Source organism: Candoia aspera, chromosome 1, assembly GCF_035149785.1.
Source record: "Candoia aspera isolate rCanAsp1 chromosome 1, rCanAsp1.hap2, whole genome shotgun sequence".
Classification (NCBI taxonomy): Eukaryota; Metazoa; Chordata; class Lepidosauria; order Squamata; family Boidae; genus Candoia; species Candoia aspera.
In genome coordinates, this window is record NC_086153.1 from 178572838 (window position 1) to 178592059 (window position 19222).

Here is a 19222-nt window from a genome sequence, read left to right on the forward strand (position 1 = left end):
TCTACTGTTTAGTTTGATGCATTTTGCCCACTGCTAATCATGTGTGTTTCATCACATCAGGCATCAGCAGTGGGAAAAGCAGTGGAAAGAGCAAATGTCATGCCAGTAGCTTTTGTTCCCTGGGCTATTAGACTCCTGAACTCTTAATAACCCCTTCTCACTCCATGGGTACACATGCTGTGTGTAGGACTGATATTTATTAGGGATCAAGATTAGAGGAGTGGAATGGGTAAAGAATGTATATACATATTATAGTAATTAGGGTATTTTTATTTTATTACTGAACCAATTGTAATGAAATTTCATTTTAATGTACACTTTGGTGTATTGTGAAATGACAATAAAAGTTACTTCTATTCTGTTCTATTCTTTGGACTGTACATGAGTCCTAACTAATTGCTTAATTGCACATCATATTTTGGAAGATAGAAATGGGCCAATGCATGGGGAAGAAAGAGGCAAAAAAAGGGAGCAAATGTTTAAGTAAGCTATTCAAGCTAAAAGCTAGTTGCATACATACATGCATATTTTTTTTCAGATTATATGCTTTCTAAGAAAATTCACAATCTTTGTTAAATAATAGTTTAATAGGATTTTAAAAGATTTTATAATAACTACTATAAATGACTAAAGAAAGGTCCTAATGGAATTTCAGGTATTCTGAAATAACTTAAGGCACGTAGTTGTTTCTCAAACTATGGGCCTTTCCCGCTTCACTGTATGTACATGCCCTGGTAGCATCTTTTTCTGCTGCTTTCCATGTCATTGTGTTCTTAGCTGATGAGCCTAATAGGTTTAAAGTTGTCTGCAGTTATACTGATGTTTAAGAAAAATGTCCAGAGCACCCTCAAGATGTATAGCCTTGTGCATTACCTTGGAGAGAAGTCAGTTGACTGCAGTGACTGCAGTCATGCAATAAAGGCATCAGCAGTGGAAAGAGCAAATGTCATGCCAGTAGCTTTTTTGCCAGCTGAGGTATGAACAGATAGCACTTCAGCTCAGCAGTGGGGAAAAGCCCTATACCTATTTAAAATGAAAGCATATGCAAATATTCAGTTACTGGAGGACTTTGAAACAACTTCAGCTTTATTTTTGTTGCTTGGTCTGTGACTGGCTCAGAGAGCAGTTGCCATAGACTGCTGCTAAAAAGCAGCACTCTCTAACAGTGATAGGATGATGTGGAATTGTTGAATGAATAATGGGGTTCGTCTTCTAAGTTTTTGGTTGGCTTGCTGCATAGATAAGAGTAACACATATTATAGATTGAACTTTTGTATGGGGTAGTCATGTTTTCCAGGTAAGAGCAAGATTTTTTTTTCCAACTGGTGCAAAAATAATTAGAGAGGAAGCATTGAAAGAGAGAGAGAAACACATAAAGAAAAATGTTGTTTTACATTTCTTCTCTTATTTTTACCACAATTTGATATACTGTAAATCTTTTGGACTAAATCTGCTTTTATTGGCTGATGGCCTATGCTGGCATATCTGGCTAGTAGGGTTTTTTTCTATTTTGAGGAGACTTCTAATTATTCATATATAAAATGTAGTCATATTAATAATGGAATTTTACATTAATTTCCTGATATAGTTGAATCATATGGGTTACACATTAAACACCCACAATTTTTTGTTTTTGTTTTTAGTCGCCTGCTTCTCCCACTTCGTTTGTTTACCTTCATCCTTCTGAAATTACTTATCAGCCATTGGAAATTGCACAGGATGGTGGATGTGTCCCTCCTCCTCTTTCCCTAATGGAAGCTGCAGTTCCAGAGGTATTTACAGTCAGTAAAGCATTTGTATCTGCTCTGTTCAATCAGTGATTTCTAGATTATTTTTCCCACAAATAATTTAAAACAGGAGAGTTGTCTTCAATTAACTGAGAATACATCAAGGGGGATTTGGGGCAGGGAGAGGTGCATTTTAAATTCAGGACTGCCTTCCTTCTAGTAAATACAAACATTTATTTCAGGTTAGTAATGGTTTTGCCAACAGGGGGCAGGATTAGCTTACTACAGATTGGTGTCCTTCTAGCCTTTTTTTAAAATGAACGCTAGTATTCATTAATACCAGGTAAAGTAAAAAGTGGCACTATGATGTGCCGTTGGTATATGACACCAGAGAAATTATCTAAGATGTATAAAAGTACCTCTGGTCAATGCTGGAAATGTGAAAAAATAAAGGGACATTTTACCGTGCATGGTGGACTTGTGAAAAGGCAAAAAAAAATTGGATACAAATGCACACGATGACACAAAGAATTTTAAAGATCAATATTGAGATGAAACCAGAACTTTTCTTTTTGGGACTTACGGATAATCAGAAAAAATAATGGAAGATTGATTTTACGTACGGTAACTGCAGCAAGATTATTATATGCACAACAATGGAGAAATACTGAAATACCCACAATGGAGGAATTGATTGCAAAGATGGCAGAATTAGCAGAAATGGCAAAACTGACCAATCTGGTCAGGGATAAAACAATAAGTACTTTTATTTATTTATTTTTATTGCTGGAAACCTTTATGGACTTTTTGCTGAAAATGGAAAAAAGTGAAATGGTGATTTCAGGATTTGTCGATTGTAAAAAGGGTTGAATATGGAACAGAAGGGATCTTTGTAATGTAATCTTAAAGAAGGATGAGGGATATTAAGTTTGTAGCTGCTGCAAAGGAGATCAGAAGTCTGTTTAATTAACTTTTTCCTTTTTTTCCCTTTTTTTCTTTTTCTAACTATATCGCTTTTTGCACTTTCTCTTTTCTCTTCTTTTTTCTAACTTTTCTTTATAGATTTTCTTGTTTATATTTTATCTATGTAAAAATCTTTGTGTGTGTGTTCACTTACTGATTGAACCTGTCCATTATTTGTAATTTTTGGCAATTACTTTCCTAATTATCAAAATATTCTGAGCTGTGTCTAAATTAAGCTTCATGATTTTAAATTATGCTGAGGTATCATTTGGAGTACTCTATGTGTTTTCTTTTTTAGGGATATACCAGGATACCTTTTGAATATCTGGCTATAGTCAGTACACATTATTTTTGTCATACTAAATGGAACCATATCTATACTCAGTGATCAAATCCAGCTAGCAGTTTGGCTGTGACATAGTAGCAAGGAATATGTGAATATGCTAATAATCAACATTTATATAGCTAAGTTCTAACCCAGTAGTGGCATTTGAGCAGCTTGAAGGCTTCCACCAATATAAAACTTTTATTTAGAATTTGTACTAGCTAGAATTAAATAACTCTTCTGTACAATATCATTAAAGTGTTATCCATTGTGGAAGCCAGCACAAAAGTATGTGGACTAAAAGAAGTACTGAACTTGCTTTGGACCCCTATTTAGCCTCAGCAAGAAAGAGAAATAGAGGTTCTTTCTGCACTGAGAGCCCTTAGAAGGAGAGAGGCAGGCTGAAGGGAAGGGGAAGACAGAAGAGACCAGTACCCCCTCCTTTCTCCCCCTCCCTGCATCTCTTACTATTGGTGACAGGACAGGCAGGGGAGAAATGGAGGAAAAGCAGGTCTTTTCATTCTTTCTTAAAGGAATGCAGGTTAAAGGGTTGCTTCTCCTGGGTGAAGTCTATTCCACCCAATCCCACAAGATGGCAAGTGCTGGAGGTACATGTTCCAGGTTAAAACTCTCTCATTTTGTGGCTTTGGCATTTAGAAACCTCTCCTATGGCTTCAGACCTCTCCTATGGTGCCAAAGGCACAGGGGTCACCTTTGAAAAAGGTGTCCAGCAGTGTACTGATAAACCACTGGACACTACAGCATGGGAGCATTCTAATCACACATCCAGCAGTCCATCGGAAAAATTCTGGGCATCAAGATGACACGCATATTCAGTGGTGTTCTGAAAAACCACCCTCCTGTAGGCATAGCCACTAGAGCACATAAACTATGACATCTATGCTGCGGAGAAGAAGCACCACCTCAGGCAGCATCCCCACAGTAAAGTAGAGCTTCTCGGGCAAAGCAGGTTTTTGGGGGGACCTCTCAACCCTTCAAAGCTTTCTAGATCAGGTAACAGATTCCATAGATGACCAGAACTATACTTTATTGAGATAGACTATTATAGCAAACTTGCAAATCTGACTGTGTTTTCGCTTCCTTTTATATCCCAGTGAGTTAGGGAGGAGTCAGTCTAAGTCTCTTCTTAATGTTTCTGTTTCCTGGACTCAACACATGATTCTGCAGATGTTGCAACTGTCTGAATAGTTTCTCCAAGGTTCTGTCTGTACAACATCAGAACTGTCACCAAAAAGACCTGCTTTACCTATTCTCCCTCCATTGCTCATGGCAGCCATGGCAAAAAGAAAAGGGTAGAAAAATGGGAGAGAATGGCACTAATTTGCTGCCCATTTTCTGATCCTAGGGAGATTGGAAAATTGACAACCAAGAAACCACTTTCCCCTTTGGGGGAGGGGGATCTTTTTAGTACCATGAGAACTACCCTCCTCCCAAATACCTGCTTCCCTTCCCTCCCCACATTTTCTGCCACCATGGGTTGAGGTGACTTTTTGACCCAATAGGAAAGCCCTGACTCTCCCACTGCCAAAAGACAAATGACTCAGAAAATCCATGGTCAAGGACCATGTTTGTGTACTGCAGAAGCCTCATGTGGCCAGTAAATTTAGAGATAGGTCCCAACCCTAAACTTACTTCAGAACAGTTTGTTGCAGACTGCTTGCTTAGCATGGCCCGTGCTGTTAGAAGTGGAAAAATACCATTTCTGAAGTGGAACAAGGAAGGATAACCAGAGAGTCTGTCTTCACATGGGCCAGGAAATGCTTGAGGAAGATTATGTCCTCAATAAATAGTCTTTGTGCTTGGGCATACAAGAGCTGACAATGACTGCCAAGCCAATTGATAGTGGGAAGGTAGAATCTAGTGCATAAAGAAACTTTATTTGAAGGGATGTACAGTAGTTTAAAATGTAATCATCACACTCTTCACTTCAGAGGAAAGGAATTTATCTTATTAGCTAAAATTCTTCAGGTCCAAAGAATGATGACAGTCTCACCTTTTTGTACAGTTCCTTCCTGATTTCAGGAAGTAATTCTAAATTAATTTCAATAACTAATAGATTAATGGATTAATGTAGGATATGAAGGATTAGTTCCTTAGTTTTGAGTAAAGTATATGTTTCAGGACTTTCAATAAGCAATTAGATTCTTTCTCAGTACTACTTATTTATGTCATTTGATGGCTTCTGTTTTTTCTCTGTAACTTTAGAGATTAAGAGGAAAAAGATACATTTTTTCTTGAAGGAGCAGGAAAAAGCTGGAAATGTTTTTGCTCTGTGGAAAAAGTTATGTATTACTCTGTTTCACACATACCCTTGCCTCGTACTCCATGTTCTCAATCTGCCAGCAGACTGAAAGCATAAATTAAAATTAAAAGACTGTGAAATATCTATGTATGATGTCTGGCTTATCTCAGATAAGCTATTTAACCATTTTACTTCCAAGCATAAAATATATGCATAAAGTTAAACAATGTGTCAGTTTTTTCATAAGGAAGGGGGAATGAAGCATTTAAACAACTTGGTTTTTATTGCAATTCCCTAGTCCTATCAGTCTTTTCCTAAATACATAGCCAAAAGTATTGGTACCCCTCCACTTTCTCCCAATGAATCCCAATTTGCCATGAAATGAAACTGAAACAAGTAAATGGCATCCACCATTCTTATTCCATAGTCCATAGAGCAGACACTTTTGCCTACTACCAGATCATATGGGTAAAATATTCTTTGTAATAGAAAAGCCAAAACTTTGAGCTCCATATATAATTTTATTACTTACAGTAAAAAAAAACTATTTTTCATTTATTTTTATAGATTTCCTGTTTTTTCTTCATTCTTACATGCTTCCTCTAATTTATTATATGTTCTGTGGATCTCTTCCTGTCATTTTGAGCCCAATTTGACCTAAATCAGAAGAAAATAAAATTAAAAAATAAAAATTATAGGTATATTCAAATCAAAAGTATGCCACCATTGTTTTTAAATTTATATCATCCATCAGTGGTAGGCTTTGTAGTCCCTGTGGGCTTCAGTGTCCCTGGATACCTTATTTTGTAGGCTTCCTAGCTCACTTGGATTTTTTAAATTGAAAATAAATAAATAAATAGGAATCTGGCATCTTTCAGAGCAAAGCACCTGTGCTCAACCTTACTTTTTTATATAAGAACGCTTCTAGGTCTTATATAGGCCCATAGCTTTTGTAGAAAACAAAGGTTTTGGGTGACGGCACCAAAACCTGGTGGGGGCGGTCTTTTTCCCTTCAAAAAAGAGTGGTAGAGAGAAACCTGGGCTGCTTGAGGGAATGCAGGGAAGTTTTGCTTTCTAATAAATTGATGTTTTATGACATGGCAGCCATCACTGAATAAGCAAGCTTTCCGGTCCCCCATGCAGCCAATTTGTAGGAGCCCATATGACATTTTCATAGAACTTCAAATGTGCTTGCCAATCCAAAAGGCTAACTACATTGCGTGGTGGTGGTGGTGGTGGTGATGATGATGATGATGATGATAAAGGGTATGTAAATTTGGAGAGCAAAATGTTAAGACCAGAATCAGTGGACTTTTGCCTTAGTAGAATGAGAAAAAAGGTTTAAACTGAAAATCCAATTTTGGATTTTTTTCACATACTGGTCTACATAAAGAGATGTTTTAAAAATATATTTAATTCTAAAACTGTTTAAATATTTGTTTTTATATCAGCCATATACTGATCATGGAGTTCAAGCAGCATATCACCAAGTTTACGCTCCAAGTGCCATAGCTATGCCAGCCCCTGTGATGCAACCAGAGACTGTTAAAGTAAGGCCTCTAATCTTTTTTGTACCAGTGGGTGTGTTTTAGAAACCAGGAACAATTCAAGTTGGAAAGATGATTGCAAAAGAAGGGGGGGCATAAAATCCTCCTCTCCAAACAAAAATAGGTGTTGGGCTGGATCCAGATTTAATAAATGGAAAGTTCTTGCTATTCAGACATGGTTTTTGATTCATTAGAGGTATCCTGCTAGTAGAAGGAAGAGAAGCATCATGCATACCCTTCCTCTTCTGTAGCCTTTTTTTAAATATAATTTTATAGAGTTTTATAAAGACATTACAATTGATTGCACATAATAGTACATTTGTATGTGTATAAATATATATACACACACACACGTTGTAATGTTATTACAAGAAATACTGTAGCACAAAAAAGAAACTTAAAACAAAACTAACCAAAAGAAGAAAAAGAAGAAAAATAAAAAATAGAAGATAATCTAGAATCTCACAACTTTTCCTGAATATAGATATTTAATTATGTATTTATGCAAACCATTTCAATTCACATTTTAAGTACTGAATTAAATCTAGGCCATATGCAGTCATATTGTCCAATATTGCCTCTTCATCAAAACAAAGCTAATTGAAATGCTGAAAGTTGACAGATTTTATTGCACCAACATTTAGAATCCGGTACACAGACATTTTTCCAGAAAAATATTATTGCCTGCTGTGTACCAGTCCAGGTATATCTATCCAAAGTTTTTCATAAACTGAGAAATTCCAAGTTTTGGGAATTTAGTGTAACAATCTAACAACATTTTTGAACCTTAACCTCCTCCCAAGAAACCGCAATATGTTTTAATTTCCACTCTCTTCTTTACCTGCTTTTCAGAGCAGATTTTCAGAGGATGCAGATTGCTACAGGGGAAAGTGAGAATCCACAAAAGATTTCTTCCTCCTTTATTGTTGGATATATTTCCTTTTTCTCCTTTTTCTTTGCCTCTTTGAAAGACTGGCTATCTGATGCAGAAAAATTATATCACATCTTCTGCCTTCTCAGGTGGTGTATAAAACTCCCACAGTGGTATCACTTACCCAGACATTTTAAATAAGATTTCTATGCTCTGATCCTGACTTTCTGTGCAAATATATTTTTTCTTTACATACAGGACAACATCCCTACTCTTTCTGTTGATTCCAGTCCTTTTGAATAAATTGTAGCCTTCCAGTGCTATGCACCAGTTATAAGTATCATCCCATCAAATTTCAGTGATACTTGTCATATCATATTTCTCCTTCTGAGTTATGATCTGTGGTTTATTCCACATCCTCTGTGCATTGGTGTAAAAATCTCTTAAAGTTTTGAGTGGTACCACCTACTAACCTTGCTGTTGTAATTTCCTGTGAAATTCTGAGTCCCAACCCTGTCCTCCTGCTTTTCCCTTTGCATTCTGCTTTCTTGACCCCAGTTCTTGGCTGAGTATATAGTTCTGGGCCTTTATCACCTTCCCCTTTTCTTTTAGTTTAATGCTATCCTGATGAGACTGGTAGTCTTCAAGTTATGACCGTTCGTTCACCTAGTGGTGAAATAGTTGGATTTATCTTTGTTTTTAAGGAACTCCAAAATTTTAGTAGACTTTCTCTTATAATATGTCCCTTCAGATTCTTGTCTTCCTTTGTTTGTTTATACAATTAGTATCTGTGAGGCCTATTGGCTAAACTTGTTCCTTCTATAGTTGATATTCTACTATTTGGAAATTTTGTCCATTCTGTTATCCATGATATTACAGCTTGCTCTGTAATATAATCTGAGATTGAGAAAAGCTAATCTGCCTTTCTCTTCTACGTCTTGCAAAATTTTGAATTTTACTCTTGGGTTTTTTCTCCATTCCATATAAATCTATTAATTGTTCTTTGCCAATCCTGCATTTTTTTTGTCCAGAATTTGAATTGGTGCTATTTGAAATAAGAAATTTATCTTGGGTTGTAAATTCATTTTTATCAATGCCATAAGTCCTAGGCAGGAAAGGTTTAAGATTTTCCATATCCAAACAGCCAGGAACCACTCTGAGACAAGGAATAGGTCTCTAGTGTTTTATTACTGCTACATTAGACAGAAAATCCTAACAAACTAAAGAAGTGTGGGAAAAACCCAGACAGATAAACCCCAAAAGTCAAGGCAGGTCTGATCTGTGTCTCTTTGAATGACTGCTTAACTCCTCAGTACTACGCATGCGTTTTCCCCCCTGGATAGGGGCTCCCTCCTGCTCACCATCAGTACTCATGACATCACCCTCCCCTCCAGATTCACATTCCATTTCAGCCCCCTGCCTTCCAGAGGTCTCAGAGTCCATCTCCCCCTCCAAGCTTCCATGGGAACTGGGCAACAATGGAAATTCTTCAAAGGAAAACTCCTCCAAGGACGAATCAGTGCTGCTCTCCAGGTCTGATAACACTTCTGGCCCAGGTGGCTGCTGCTGGAAAATAGCTAGAAAATTAGAAGATTCTTCCCCCCTCCCACTTGGGAAATGCAAGCCTGAGGTGGAGGGCTGCGGCTCTCCCTCCTCCTCTCTCTCTGGCCTCAGAGCCTCAGGCGGGGGTGGAGGTTGCCAACTTACAAACTCCTCTGCTTGGGATTCCTCTGCTTGCTCAGTCAAGTGAGGAATCTCTGGTAGAGTGCGAGGCTTGGGTTTGTGAGAGAAAACCTGATGAATCGATGAACCAGCGTTGGTGCATGCACATCTCTGGCATTTTCCCACATGCGCTCTTCCTCAGGGTACCCTTTCCAATGTATTAAATATTGGATGCCCCTTCCCCTCCTCCTAGAGCCCAGAATTTCCTCGACTTCGTATTCCTCCTCCCCCTCCACAATTACTGGAGGTGGGGGTGGCATTTGCGATTGTAAGGTACTTGGGGGAAGGTCTTTGACTAGCAAGGCCCTGTGAAAGACTGGATGGATTTTCATGGATGCTGGCAGCTTTAAGCGATAAGCCACTGGATTTATCTGCTGTACCACAGTGAAAGGGCCCACAAACTTAGAGTCCAACTTCTTGGAGGGTCTGGTAGAGGTCAAAAACTTGGTGGAGAGCCACACTTTGTCTTCTACCGCAATCGCTGGCCCCTCTTGTCTGTGAGCATCTGCAGCTCTCTTGTAAGCACTCTTTGCCCTGTTCAGCTGCTCCTTTAACAACTCCTGTGCGGCTTGTTGCTCTTTAAGAAAATCAGCCGCGGCTGGGACAGTTCCCTGCTGGGAGAAGGTGGGCAACACCTGAGGGTTAACCCCATAGAGTGCTTGGAAAGGAGACATCTTGGTAGAGGATTGCACTGAGTTGTTATAGGTAAATTCTGCCATGGGGAGCAGGACTGGGCAATTGTCTTGCTGATAAGTGGTGTAACACCTGAGATACTGCTGTAACCATTGGTTAATTTTCTCAGCTTGCCCATTACTAGCCGGATGATGTGATGATGATAGGTGGATCTGGACCTCTAATGACTGGAAAAGGGCCCTCCAGAACCTGGAAGTGAACTGAGGGCCTCTGTCACTCACCAAGTGATTTATCATGCCTCTATACCTAGAAACATGGTCCATAAACAACTGCACTGTGGCTTGCGCAGATGGGAGGCCCTTGCAAGGAATAAAATGCGCCATTTTTGTGAAAAGGTCCACCACCTTGGAAGTCAGCCCCTGGACCGGGGGTAAATCAGTGATGCAATCCATGGAGATTGTATCCCAAGGCCTACTGGGGGTGGGTAGGGGTTGCAAGAGCCCTGTTGGCCTCCCTGGGAGAGGCTTGGCTCGTCTGCAGGTGTGACAAGAAGCCACGTAACCCTTTATGTCTGCAGTCATCTTAGGCCACCAGTAGTCTCTCAGAGCTCTACGGAGAGTTTTGAAAACACCTCCATGGCCTGCCGTTTGATGGTCATGGCAAAGTCTCAGTACTTCTTCCGTCAATGAGGGGGGAATGTATAATCGCCCGCTATGCCAGAGGATTCCTGCCTCCACAAAGGGGGAGGCAGTGTCTTGCGGGTCCCTCTGGAGGTCATCCATCCTGTCCCTGGCATACAGGTCCTGTTGCTGCTGAGCTCTGACTCTTGTAAATAGGTCCTCTGCTTGTCTGCCTGCTGCTAAAATCTGTGTCTGGTTCCCCCTCATAGACTGCTGAAAGTTGTGAGGTTGTAATATAGTAGCCTGTACCTCCTGGTGAGTGGCGGGGGTTGCCTGAATGGATCGAGACAGGGCATCTGCCAAACAGTTCTGCGCTCTGGGAACATAAGAAATAACAAAATTGAAACGGGAGAAAAACTGGCTCCATCTGATTTGGCATGGGGTGAGGGATCTGGTGTTTTGTAGAAGCTGTAAATTCTTGTGATCAGTGCAGACTTTCACAGGAAAGGTTGCACCTTCTAGCCAGTGCCTCCACTCTTGAAATGCTGCTTTAATTGCTAGCAACTCCTTGTTAAAAACATCATAGTTTCTCTGCTGGTGAGAGCGTGTGGGAGAAAAATGCCCAAGGGATCAATGTATTCTCTGTTTTGTTGTATATTGCAATAAAACAGCAGCGATAGCAAAATCTGAAGCATCCGAATGCATTATGAATTGCTTTGTGGGATCAGGATGCTTCAAAAGTGGCTGGGATGCAAAGAGCTGCTTAAATTCTTGGAAGGCTGCTTGCTCTCTCTCCCCCCAAATGAATTTTGATCCTTTCTTCAAAAGCTGTGTGAGGGGTTTAGCCCTGTCACTAAATTTATTTATGAATCTCCTGTAAAAATTGCAGAATCCTAGAAATTTTTGTACCTCTTTCACATTTCAGGGGGGTTGCCAAGAGAGAATTGCCTGGACCTTAGAAGGATCCATGGATATGCCTTCTGTTGATATTTTATAGCCCAGGAAATGTAATTCAGTTCAATCGAAGGCACACTTCTCTAGCTTGGCGAACAGCTTGTTCTCTCTCAGTCTTTGTAAGACATTATGTACATGGGTTACATGAGTTGTAGCGTCCTCAGAGAATATTAATATGTCATCTAGATAAATGACCAGATACTTATCTAGTAAATCAGAGAAAATTTAATTCATAAATCGGGAAAATATGGCTCCTGCATTAGACAAGCCAAAGGGCAAAGCAAGGTACTCAAATTTACCAAACCTGGTATCAAAGGCAGTCAGATATTCATGCCCCTCTTTCATCCAGATCAGATTGTATGCATTCCTGAGGTCCAACCTAGTAAAAATGCGTGCTTTCTGTAAGCAATCTAGCAGATCAGATATTAGGGGAAGTGGGTAAGTTTCCTTGACTGTGACTTTATTGAGGGAACTGCAATCATGTACCACTCTCATGGGTGCCTCTTGGTTTGCCGGTGCCAACGGGTCGGGCTTGTTTGGTACGAAGAAGGTAGGAGCAGACGCTGGGGAAGTAGATGGTCGGATGAAACCCTTTTGGAGATTAGAATCCAAGTAATCCTTTAAGGTGGCTAGTTCCTTGGGGGACATGGGATATTGTTTCCTTGCTGGAATCCTGGCTCCTGGTATCAACTCAATGGTGCAATCACAGTCCCTATGGGGGGTAGTGCTGTGGCCTCTTGTTCGCTGAAAACGTCTGCAAAATCTGCATACTTGGCTGGCAACTGGACCCCCCCTGCTTCCGTGACTGCGCTGGTTGCTGGAGAGAGGAGAGCAGCTTGAATTTTATGGTGCTGGCGTTCCTTAGCTGGGAAGGAGATTGCTCCCATAGTCCAGTTCAACAATAGGTTGTGGATCTTCAGTCAAGGTGTGCCCAGGACTATAGGCACATTAAGTGATGCAGTAACATAAAATTGGATCCACTCAGTGTGGTCTCCTGTTGTTAGTTGCAAAGTTTCTGTGAAACTTCTAATCGGCCCTGCCTTGAGGGGCTGGCCATCAATGGTCCCCACTTCTGTGGGGCGTGGCAATTCTATGGTCGGGATGTTGAGGTCTTTTACAGTCTGTACATCAATAAAATTGGTGGAAGCTCCGGAATCCACGAGGGCCTCTAGCTTGACCTGGTGCTCTGGGTTGACGTGCATTATGACTGGTAAGTAGTAAAAGGATTGCCTGGAATCCTCGGAATGAGCCCTTCTTAATTGATTGGTCTCCCTGCTGAGCTCTGTAGAGGGAGACCGAAAGAGTTTCCCTGGTTGGAAGTTGAGGTGGAGGTGGCTCTTGGTTCTGCTGCTTGTCCTGGGGCTCTTAGGGAATTTGCTTGGCTTCTCGCTGGGCAAGCTCTCACCATATGCCCTGGGACTCCACAGTAGAAACAGAGGGCTCTATCTCTCCTTCTCTCTCTCTCAGCCTCGGAAGTAAGGCTCCTGCTCGCCCCGATCTGCATCGGCTCCTCTGGTCCTCAGTAAAGAGATGCTGCGGAGAGAGATGGAAATCCTGGAAGTGCTCTGAGGCCCCTGTTTCTCCCCAGCTGCATCTCTCTGAGCTCTTCTAGCCTGGCGTCTACAACCACAGACAGTTGATATAAACCTTCTAGGGTAGCTGGTGTTCCCTGGCGCACTAATTCATTTTTAATTTCTTCATCCAGCCCCTGTTTGAATTGGTCTTTCAAGGCACTCTCATTCCAGTCCAGATCTCCTGCTAACAGCTTGAAATCAGCAATGTAAATTCCCACCCTCTTGTTGCCTTGCTTGAGCTTCCAAATTTCCCGGCTGCCAGTGACCTCTCTGATCGGGTCGTCAAAGTGTGCTCGGAACCCTGCCAAAAAGTTCTGGTAGTCGTTGAGAATTGGGTCGTTGTTCTCCACCATGGGAATAGCCCATTTGGCTGCTGGTCCCTTTAGCAGACTTAGGATGAAGGTGACTCTGGTTCGGTCTGTGGGAAACTCTGCCGGTCTGCTGTCGAAAAACATTGTGCACTGTGTGAGAAAAGTTCTCAACTGTCCTGCTTCTCCAAACTTCTCTGGTAGACTGCCCTGGGATCTCAAGACTACTGGCGGAGCTGCTGCTGCTGGCACCGGTTGTGGGTTAATCGGAGCTGGTTGTTGTAACTGCTGTAGCATGGCTGCTTGTAATGTGTTGATCTGGAGATCTACTTGTTGATGTTGCAATGCTGCTGCCAGTTGTTGGATGGCCTGCTAAATTTCCTGGTTTTCCAAAGACATTTTCCCAAATGTCTCTTCCTTTTTTTTTTGTTCCTCCCTCTTTCAATGGGAGTAGTGAGTTTGTTAGGATTGATATCCTAACAGCCAGGAACCATGCTGAGACAAGGAGTAGGTCTCTAGTGTTTTATTACTGCTACATTAGACAGAAAATCCTAACAAACTGAAGAAGCGTGGGAAAAACCCAGACAGATAAACCCCAAAAGTCAAGGCGGGTCTGATCTGTATCTCTTTGAATGGCTCCTTAACTCCTCAGTACTACACATGCGTTTTCCCCCCTGGATAGGGGCCCCCTCCTGCTCACCATCAGAACTCATGACATTCCACTATTGAAGGTCTTGTTTTATTTCTTTCCATAGTTTATTTTAATTGTTTTAAAATACGACTTTGTTGCATCCTGTCAAGTAAAGTCCTAAATGTTTCACTGGAGCTGTTGTTAGCTCACTGCCAGTCTTTTTTTTTTCCCCAGCAAAAATTTTCTTCCTCAGAAGTTAGGCACCTTGCTATTACCTTTGTTTTCTTTCCATGGATTTTGTATCCAGAAAAGCAACCAAAATCTTTGATTACTTTCATCAACTGCTGTATGGAGCCTTATGGTTTCGTGATTGCTAATACTACATCAAGTGCATAACATTTCATCTTGTACTCTTCTTCTTGAATTATGATCCCAGTTATCTGGGGTTGGGTTGGTTTTTGTTTGTTTGTTTTTGTTTTTGGATCCTGTTGGCCAAGATTCCCAGAGCAATTACAAATAGTAAAAGAGAGAGGGGGCATCCTTCCGTTGTGCCTTTGCTAATTGAAAAGCTTGAGTGTAATCTTTGCTGTTTGCCACCCAAGTTTAAAATTTTTCTCCTGGATTCATTTTAAGAGCTCTAATAAAAAAGATACGTGTTAATTATGTTCTTCATTCGTTTGTTTTCTTTGTAAATTACTTATTTTTGCAAGATTGAAGAAAGCTAATAACAATAAAATAACAAAGCTAAAATGATAATGGCTTAATTCAGTTTGACAAATCACAAATAGACTAATATGCCAGGATTCATCTTATTTTTGGTAATAGTTTATCAGGATAGAGAAATGAATTTAATTAATGGGATTGTTTACATGTTGTAAAATGTTTCTTTCTTTTCAGGATATATTCGTATTTGCTCATTTTCCTTTTGGGATCTTTTTTTTTTTTTTTTTAGTTAAACATATTTAGCAGAATGTCATACTTTTGTTCAGACTGTATTACAATATACTGCTCTGTGGTTTTGTGTCTGTCTGTCTTTTTTCAGGAAGCCAGGATACATTCTGTGAGAAGAAATTTTTCCCATCCTTCATCTATGGGCCTGAAGCCTCGATACGCACGGACTCCTCACTTTCACCCTAGAAAAGATTACAGATCAGATGACACTGTGCTCAATACTTCCTCCTCTACAGACTCTGTTAAATAAAATGTTAGGTGTCTACCAAATGTGTTAACTCTTAAAGGTATGTAATTTTGTAGCATCTTATATTTGCTGAATACAAAATTCCTCATTTTTGTAAGGGTATTTAAAAAACCCTTGCTCTTATGAACATAAAGTTAGTAAACATAAACTGCAGGATAAAAATCATGGTTACTGTTATCAATTGGTATACTACTATGGTGACACAGACCAGTAATTTGTAATATGCAGGCTGGGCATATATTGCTTACTTTAAACAATAAATTTTAAAACCAGCATCTTTGTATTATAAGACAAGCCTAGCATTCATCTTCTCTGATAAATTACAAGGGTGGTCTATTAAAACAACAAAAAACATTTTTCTTAGACTGAAATCCATTGAATTTCAAATTCACATTATTTTATCCAACCTTTTCATTTCATTTCAATTTATTTTATATAATTTGGTAAAAATCCTTTTTACATTTTTCTGAAGCTAATTTTGGTAAATTGGGGGAGAATTTTAAAAATTTTAAAGTCCTTTTTAAAAATTATAGGACTGCCTGCTTACAGTCCTATGTGTAACTTTCTGATTTTTGTGGTTGATGCTTTTCTTAAAATACTAAACATTATATGTATATGTCTTTAGTTTAATGTTGAAAATTACATCTTATGCATTAATAATATAGTATACACTTACATGTAGCCTTTGCCCTCTTTGAGTGCAGGATCAGATTGAATCTCTGCCTATATCATGTCCAAAGGAGAAATACTATATCCCTCTATACTACACTACACAGATCAGAAAACTTCACTTATTCCTGTTTCTTCTAAGTTTTTATTACAATCTCTCAAACTTAATGTAGCAGAATAGATAAGCATGGAACACTTAACTGCTGTGGAAGCCCATTTTGACTAACAGTCAGTTTTAATTATTTTTCAATTATTTTCCAATTTTAGCTTTGAAATATGTTTTCATATTTTAATTTGTTTACTCAGCTTTAAAGACCTTTTTTGTAGTTGGAGTGGGTTGTTTTTGTTTTTTTGTTTTTTGTTTTTTTGCTAGTAACTTTTCTTTAGGGATGGTGTTACAGCAGTGGTAGCTATGTCAGCAATATTTAAATAATTTATTTTGAAATTTCCAGTGTGTTTAACATTACATTGGATACATATATATCCCATATAGCTGGAGTTATTTAGTATATATTCAGACTCTTACACTTGCTTTTCTAGTAACATACATTTTTAAGTCTTTAAATAGATGTTCACCTTTATGAAAAAAGATCAACTGCAAAAGTATTTTATACCTTTTGTATAAATGTTTATGATAACAGATCTTAGTAGTTTTATGTCACATATAAATAATTTGAGTTATTGAAAATATCAGACTAATGTTTCTGTTTTTATACTCGCAGAGGTTTTAAGATATATATAAAGATGTTGACATCTCTTGAAACTGCTTTATATATGTGAAAGGATTTGCTCAGTTGTAAATATTCTTGTAAACAATATAGAAATAGCCAGGAAAAGGCCATGTGTTCTGTTATTATGGTCTTACTACTATCATGAAACATCCAAGTAGTCAGGGTTAATTTTAAATCCTTTGCTTGGGTTCCCATTTTTATTTTGTATAATATAAAAATAAAATGTTGAATTCCTGAAAATATTTCAGAATATCCAAGGAAGCACTTGGTAAACAACATAGTTGAAATCCTTTATTCTAAATGCTTGTGTTACAGTTATTGATATGTCTATCAGGTAAGATAATACATATTTCCCATTTTAGTTAATTCCACATAAAACAACAGTAAAAACATCAGGGTTGTTTCATATTTGGCCAAAAATCTATTACATGCCAATAAATTTAATTAATTAATTAATTAGCGGGTCCCAAACATTTTAAGGGGATTATGTCCAAAAGTGATAAAACTGCCTTCTTTAGTCTGGTTCTATAATGGGCTGTCACAATTCCTTGTCAAAATGCATGAGTATTTTTCATAGACTTCACACATCACAGAGCTTGGAATACTATCTGGGCAAAACTATTACTGTTCTATCTGTTTCTTATTATGTTTCTCCATAGAAAGCATTGGCTCCTGAGTGTGTTTCCTATTCAGATATCTGTGTGCTACATGAAAGACTATATTTGTAATATTTTAATACACTGGACTTCTATTTTTCTGTTCAAATGTTAGTAAGAATAGAAAGCAGAATCATATTAGCCATAGATTTAAAGGTAATTTATTTAAATAATATGTCAATATGATCAGAACTCCATACATATTTTAAGAAAAAGAGTGCTATAATGTTGAATAAACAGGATCTTCCTGTTACTGGAAAAACTGCCTGTTTTGAAATTTTGAAAAAAAGAATATAAACACCAAAATGTTATCTTGTGAACCAGAAAAAAAAGTTCAGTTTAATAATAAATCATTTGACCTACCACTTCATTTTTCTTTACGGTTTCAATAGCCTAAAAAATCCACTTGATAAATTACTCAACAAAGTACATTCTACCGAAACCTTAGTCTTAAGTAACAGAACACATGGCTTTGCAAATATATATTTTACCTATATCTTAGCATAGTTTTACAGTGCAAGTTTATAGTAATACATGGTTGTAAGTGTTAAGTAAAATAAAATGGTAATTTCAGGGACTGGAATAATTTTCATAGTGTGGCAGCTTTAAAAAAGTGAATATGACAAGCTGTTTCAATAAAAGATATGTATATGTCTACTATGGAAATTTATTTTTATATATGTCAATTCTTTATTGCGAAAGTCTAATTTTAAACAATGATTATATGTATGAAACATAGCAAGAGTATTATCTTGTTTTGAGTTCAAAACAAAGTATTTCTCAAAATGGTTGATGTAACATTATTCTAAAAATACTCTAACATGGCAGTTTCAAGTGGGCTACATGATGGTATTTTATAATACAGACATTTTCCGAGGGATGTGTATACCCCAGGGATGTATATACCATCATAAGAAGCTTTTCAAAGATGCAAATCATAAGCAATATTTTTTTTTAAATGTTTGCCTTGCCATACAAATAATATACCTAAACTGATGAAGCGCCTTCAATGCACTACAGTGTATGCATTTGCTATAATTACTAGAGCCTTATATGAGTTAATATGAATGTACAGAAAAATGTTTTATCAGTATTCAAAGTTTTGTAAACCTATTAGCTGAACATTTTCTGTTTAAACTCTGTAGCCAGTAGTCGACTTCAGGCATAAACATAGTGCACAGAGGATTACAGTATGCTTTTATATCTCTCCGAATAGACATAGTCCTGAGCGTTCTATATTAAAGCAACAGGGGGAGCTAAGCAGGTTTATATATGGAAGATGTGCACAGACCTATTAAACCTTTTTTTGCACACACAGGAGTAGAAGCAGTTTTGTTAGTAAATAAGAGGTCTTTATGCAGGCATGCTAAACCTATCCTGGACTGGATTGTTTCATGAATGTATAATAAATACAGAGTAACAAATCAGTTCCCACAGATTGTATCTTTTAATTAAAGTGGTTTTGTAATAAAGTTTCATCTCAATAAAGCATTCTTTATTTACTGTTGGTGATTTTCTTTAAAGAAAATATTTGCATAAAATAAAACAAAAGCCAGTTGTGGGAATTTTTCATCTTTGAGTATGAAAAAGCAGAATCCAGTACAGGGGCATAGTTGGCAGCAAGAAATCCTGGAATAGTTTGATTTTTAACAACTCCTTCCAGAAGCATTGAGCAAGGAAAGCAAATAATAGTCATACCTTTCCTAGATATTCTTTGTTGTGGTCTCTGTGATTCACACTTTTGAGTTACATGCTTGTGCCAAGATCCATTCAGAACATTCTAGAGCTTAGAAATGTTTGGCTACACCATGCTTTCCATGCATACCACAC

The 19222-nt window shown here is 38.3% G+C and overlaps 1 protein-coding gene across 1 annotated transcript in view; it reads left to right on the forward strand.

Moving 5' to 3' along the window:
- Nucleotides 1-16322, forward strand: part of BOLL (boule homolog, RNA binding protein) — a 38733-nt gene extending 22411 nt beyond the window's left edge. The window contains exons 9-11 of the mRNA XM_063291877.1: nucleotides 1644-1772; nucleotides 6730-6828; nucleotides 15181-16322. Coding sequence (XP_063147947.1) covers nucleotides 1644-1772; nucleotides 6730-6828; nucleotides 15181-15339 — 387 coding nt within the window. The 3' untranslated portion in view covers nucleotides 15340-16322. The remainder of the gene's footprint in view (nucleotides 1-1643; nucleotides 1773-6729; nucleotides 6829-15180) is intronic.
- The last annotated feature ends 2900 nt before the right edge of the window (nucleotides 16323-19222 follow it).